Raw genomic sequence first — 4605 nt, 5'->3', positions numbered from 1 at the left:
TGCTGAACCATGTCCCTCAGCACCTTATCTATATGATTTTTATGTACATTCAGGGATAGTAATTCAACCAGTTCTGCGAGCAGCCTGTTCCAGGATTTAATAAAGATGTTTTTTCCTAACATCCAAGCTAAACCTCCCTTGCCACTTCCTCTCATTGCATCAATAGTTACTGGTGAGAAGAGACTGACCACTCCCTCCCACTGCTGTCCCCTGTTGCCCCCAACCTCCTTTCAAGTAGATGCAGAGAGTCATAAAGTCTCCCCTCAGCCTCCTCCTCTTCACACTAAACAGTCCCTGTTCTCTTAACCACTCCTCATAAGGTTTGCTTTCCACACCTTTCACCAGCTTTGTTGCCCTTCTCTGGACACGCTCCAGTACCTCAATGTCCTTCTTGTAGTGAGGGGCCCAGAACTGAACACAGTACTTGAGGTGCAGCCTCACCAGTGCTGAGTACAGGGAGACAAGAACTTCCCTACTCCTGCTGGCTACACTATTCCTGATACAAGCCAGGATGCTGTTGGCTTTCCTGGCCACCTTGGCTCACTGCTGGCTTTTATATTCAGATGGCTGTTGATCAACACCCCGGGTCCTTTCTGCCAGACAGCTTTCCAGCCACTCTTCCCCAAGCCTGTAGCGATGCATGGGCTTGTTGTGACCATAGTGCAGGACCTGACACTGGTTCTTGTTGAAGTTCAACATTGCTCAAAAGTCAGCATTGTTCAAAACTGCTGTCAAGTGTGGATTGGAGGCAGTGATAAGGATTGTGTTAAGAGAAGCAAGAATTGCTTTCTGTATAAACAGGTATGTTTGTTCATTGTTATGCCACCTGGTATATTTCAGATGTAAAACTCACATGGGTGAGATCCACCACTTCTCTATTCCTTTGCTGTTATTTTTGCTTTTGCCTTAACAATTAAAAAACTCATTTGTAAATCCAGTTTGAATAAATGGCAGGCAGGGGCACAAGGGACCAACTTCACAGTCTCTTATGGACCACTCTTTTTACCAACTTGCTCAAAGGTACTGTTCCTACCCCCTCAAGCAGAGGAGAGTCTGTTTGCCCTGAACGCCAGTAAATACTGACTCCTACTAAACTGACAGCCAAGCTCAGCAGTCTCTGCTGAAGGATATCATAGCATGTTTCATTATTCTTAATGCAGGGCTGAATTCAAGTCTGTTTTTACTTAAACCCAAGATGACTAAGTGTTTACTAAAGCCAGCTGTTGTTCACAGGATAGCTTGATAATTTTATGGTGGCCCTTAACTAATAAATCATATGCATGGAGAGGAAGGTAATGACAAGCTAACATATGTATGCTATCTCATAAACCAAACAAAATATTAACAATGTAATAATATCACCAGTGTGATTCCAGACACCGTCTTTCCTAAACCCTCATGCTAGATAAGCTCCTACCAAGTCTACTCAACATCACTGAGAGTCTGACTAAACAAAAATAAATCAGTGAGGGGATTACAAATGGAGCTGCTGTTGGGAAAAAAAGCAGTGACCCCACTCACCCCTCTCTTCTTTGGATCTTTGTGAGTAGGCTGCCTCTGTTTCCATCACATTCAAGCCCCCCTTCCCCCTGTATGTCTCCACCCTTCTGGCTCCTCTATGTGTGCCTGAGCACAAGCTCATCCTCTGACCTGCCCCTTCTGCTACACCCACCAGCTCCCACACGTTTACCAACAAAGTCTGCATGGTCCCTTCCTTTCTTTTACCCTGTGTTTCTAGCTCAGAGAGTTTTGGACCTACTCTGGCCTCCAGAAGCTGCCAGTTCATTAACATCTCAGCCCTGATTCAGTTTATATTTATAAATAGTTTAGATTAAGATGTACTTTCACTGTGACAGGTAGAGCTCTACCACAAACTGCAGTGATTGCAAGCATTACAGACACGACCTATGGGTCTCACTGCAATGGGACTTTTAAAACAGATGTTTTCACAGAATCACAGAATCACCAAGGCTGGAAAAGACGTTTAAGATCATCAAGTCCAGCCTATGACCTAACACCCCCACATCTGCTAGACCATGGCACTAAGTGCCACATCCAGCCTTTCCTTGAACATATCCAGGGACGGTGCCTCCACCACTTCCCTGGGAAGTCCATTCCAATATCTAATCACCATCTTGATGTTTGGAACAGCAAAAGAAGCCCTAAACTCAGATGCTCAAAATAATCCTTTCTCAACAAGTAATGGTGCAAAGGAAGAAAACTTATCTTTTGTTAAAACTCCTTTATTGAAACCAGTTAGAACTGGTGTTCAAGAAGGGCCTGCAAAACCCAACTTGTTGTTGGTCTCCTTTGGCAAGGTTGCAACTTTTCCCTTCATTTAATGATGTTCTCAAAATAGGTTTGCACATTCTATATCCTTACATAGAAGCAGATCAGCCAGTTCTTTACAAGATGTTTCTCTGCTGCTCCTCAGCACTGACCACTATTTTTATAGTTTCCTAAGATGATTCAAAAGCTCCTTGTCTACCTGAGAATTGGGGCTGCCTAAGAGTGACTAAGCTGAAAAGCACTTGGTTTGCTGACCACATCAGTCTGAGTAATATTGGGCGCTTCTTTTTTTCAAGGAATGACATTTCCAATAATACTTTCGTATGATGCTTTTCCAGGTCAAAAACTTCACAAAAACAAACTCAAGAATTACTCTTCAAATGTACCAAAGTGTTAATGCCTGTCTGTGACCTTTTTGAATAGAAAAAAAAGTAACACAAAACAGAAAATAATATAAAAACAACTTTTTTTTGTTTCACTGTAGGTTAATTAAACATCAACACTCTTTGTCAGAAGAAATTCCTTAATTTTCTAAAGTTACTGGGCTTCTTTACCAAACAAAGAATGGTCCAACTGCCTTACAAGAGCCTATTATAATCAATGGAGCCTTTCAGGAGATTTTTGTGGTCTTTTAGTAAGACCTGTAAAGAACATGACAAAACTCCCGTTATGGTGACACAGGCATTTTTTTCCCCCGAGGAAGTTTACACAAGCTGCAGCTCCAGTTACAGTAACCCTACCTCAGATCCCAGTTTAGAAGTCCCCACCCATCACTGATGTCAGCAGAAATACCAGATCAGAACATCACACTTAAGTTGTTCTTTGAAATAAAGGACATACATACGTACATGCCCTGACTCAAGAAGGATTTTTACCAGTTTCCCTAACCTCTAGACCCCACTGCATATAGCATGACTGCTACAACTTGACTCCCCCAGATAATTCTAAATCCAGAGAGGATCATAGCAAAATGCACAGCCAGAACGAAGGCCTCCTGAAGTCTGTGTCAATCTTTGTCACCCACATTTGTTTTACAATTGTAACAAAATCACTAGAAAAAAAAATGAAGGTATTTATCATGCAGAAGGCTTTCTGTATCTTCAGATATGTTTATATCTGAAACTTGCTCAATTTGTTCTACTGCTTTTCATTTTTATAGCATATTGATTGTTGTCTCTTAAATGTTAACAAAATGAAAAAGCCAAGTATACAGTAGAACATATCCATAGCTTGCAACAATTCCTGACAAGACGAAACACAAACCTGGGCTCACCTTTTCTCTTTTCTTCTTGAGCAGGGCATCAGCTGTTGTTTCCGAGAATACGTGCATCTTAAAATGTTGTCCAGCTCCTTTTCTATAATCACATGCCTTGAAAAGTTTACGTTTTTTAACATGGTATTTTACACTTGAATCATGAATTACTAATGTTTTAACATTCTCAACCAGAGACCCTAAAAGCTTCTGTAATCCAGAAACGCTTTGTTCCAGTCCATCAAGTCTTTTAACCTGCTGCTTTGCATTCCTGTTTATAACAGAAAGAGATTTTTCCATTTTAAGGCAAACTATCTTCATCTCATTACTCCTCCGACTTTTGTTTCTTCCCATTTTCGATCCAGGTTCAGATGTTTCTGCCTTTACACTCTCAATGTCTTTTTCAATGCAACAGACTTCTTGGGAAACACTGTTAAGCTTCTTAAGGACACTGTCTTGTAGAGCCAAAAGCTTGTCTATTTTCTGTTCAAGGGAGGCAAATTTCATATCCATCATGGTAAAACTTTCAGATGTGCTCACATCACTACTTGCAACATGAAGAAATTGGAGGGGTTCCATTCCATTATCAGGCCCTTGGTCTTGCAAAGCGTTTGGGTCAAATATTTTGGCCAAGTTGTTGACCACAGACATAGAAAAGCTCTGCCTGCTGGATGTGGTCATTTTGCTGGTTTGGGTAGGGGAAGGAAATGCTCTGACGATCAGCTGCTTGAGGACAATATCAGTTGCAAAGGCTTCCCATCCAGACTGCTCAGATATACAGCCAAGTTTGGCAACTCCAGCTCAACTAATTTATAAAATACTCTAAAATATTTGACTTAAATAGAAGAAATTATTCCAATTATTTAGAAACAAAAATTGATTTTGTTCCATTCCTTTATGGATATACATGTGTATATATATTTTCCCAAATGCAGTGAATTAGCAATGCACATCCTAAATGCACTTGGTTCAGTGACATCAGCCCTACCAGGGACTGAACTGTTTGCACTCCAATGGAATTTGACAGCAAAAAGGCTATGTGACACATGAGAAGGGTTGAGACA

The 4605-nt window shown here is 41.0% G+C and overlaps 1 protein-coding gene across 1 annotated transcript in view; it reads right to left on the bottom strand.

Moving 5' to 3' along the window:
* MYLK4 (myosin light chain kinase family, member 4) overlaps positions 1–4222 on the bottom strand; it is a 25462-nt gene extending 21240 nt beyond the window's left edge. Inside the window, exon 1 of the mRNA XM_010000966.1 lies at positions 3563–4222. Within this exon, the coding sequence (XP_009999268.1) occupies positions 3563–4222 (660 nt within the window). The remainder of the gene's footprint in view (positions 1–3562) is intronic.
* Positions 4223–4605: the final 383 nt, after the last annotated feature.

Source organism: Chaetura pelagica, unplaced genomic scaffold (genome assembly GCF_000747805.2).
Source record: "Chaetura pelagica isolate M959 unplaced genomic scaffold, ChaPel_1.0 scaffold104, whole genome shotgun sequence".
Taxonomy (NCBI): Eukaryota; Metazoa; Chordata; class Aves; order Apodiformes; family Apodidae; genus Chaetura; species Chaetura pelagica.
Note: the sequence above shows the minus strand (reverse complement) of the source record. Positions and strands in the feature narration are given on the sequence as shown.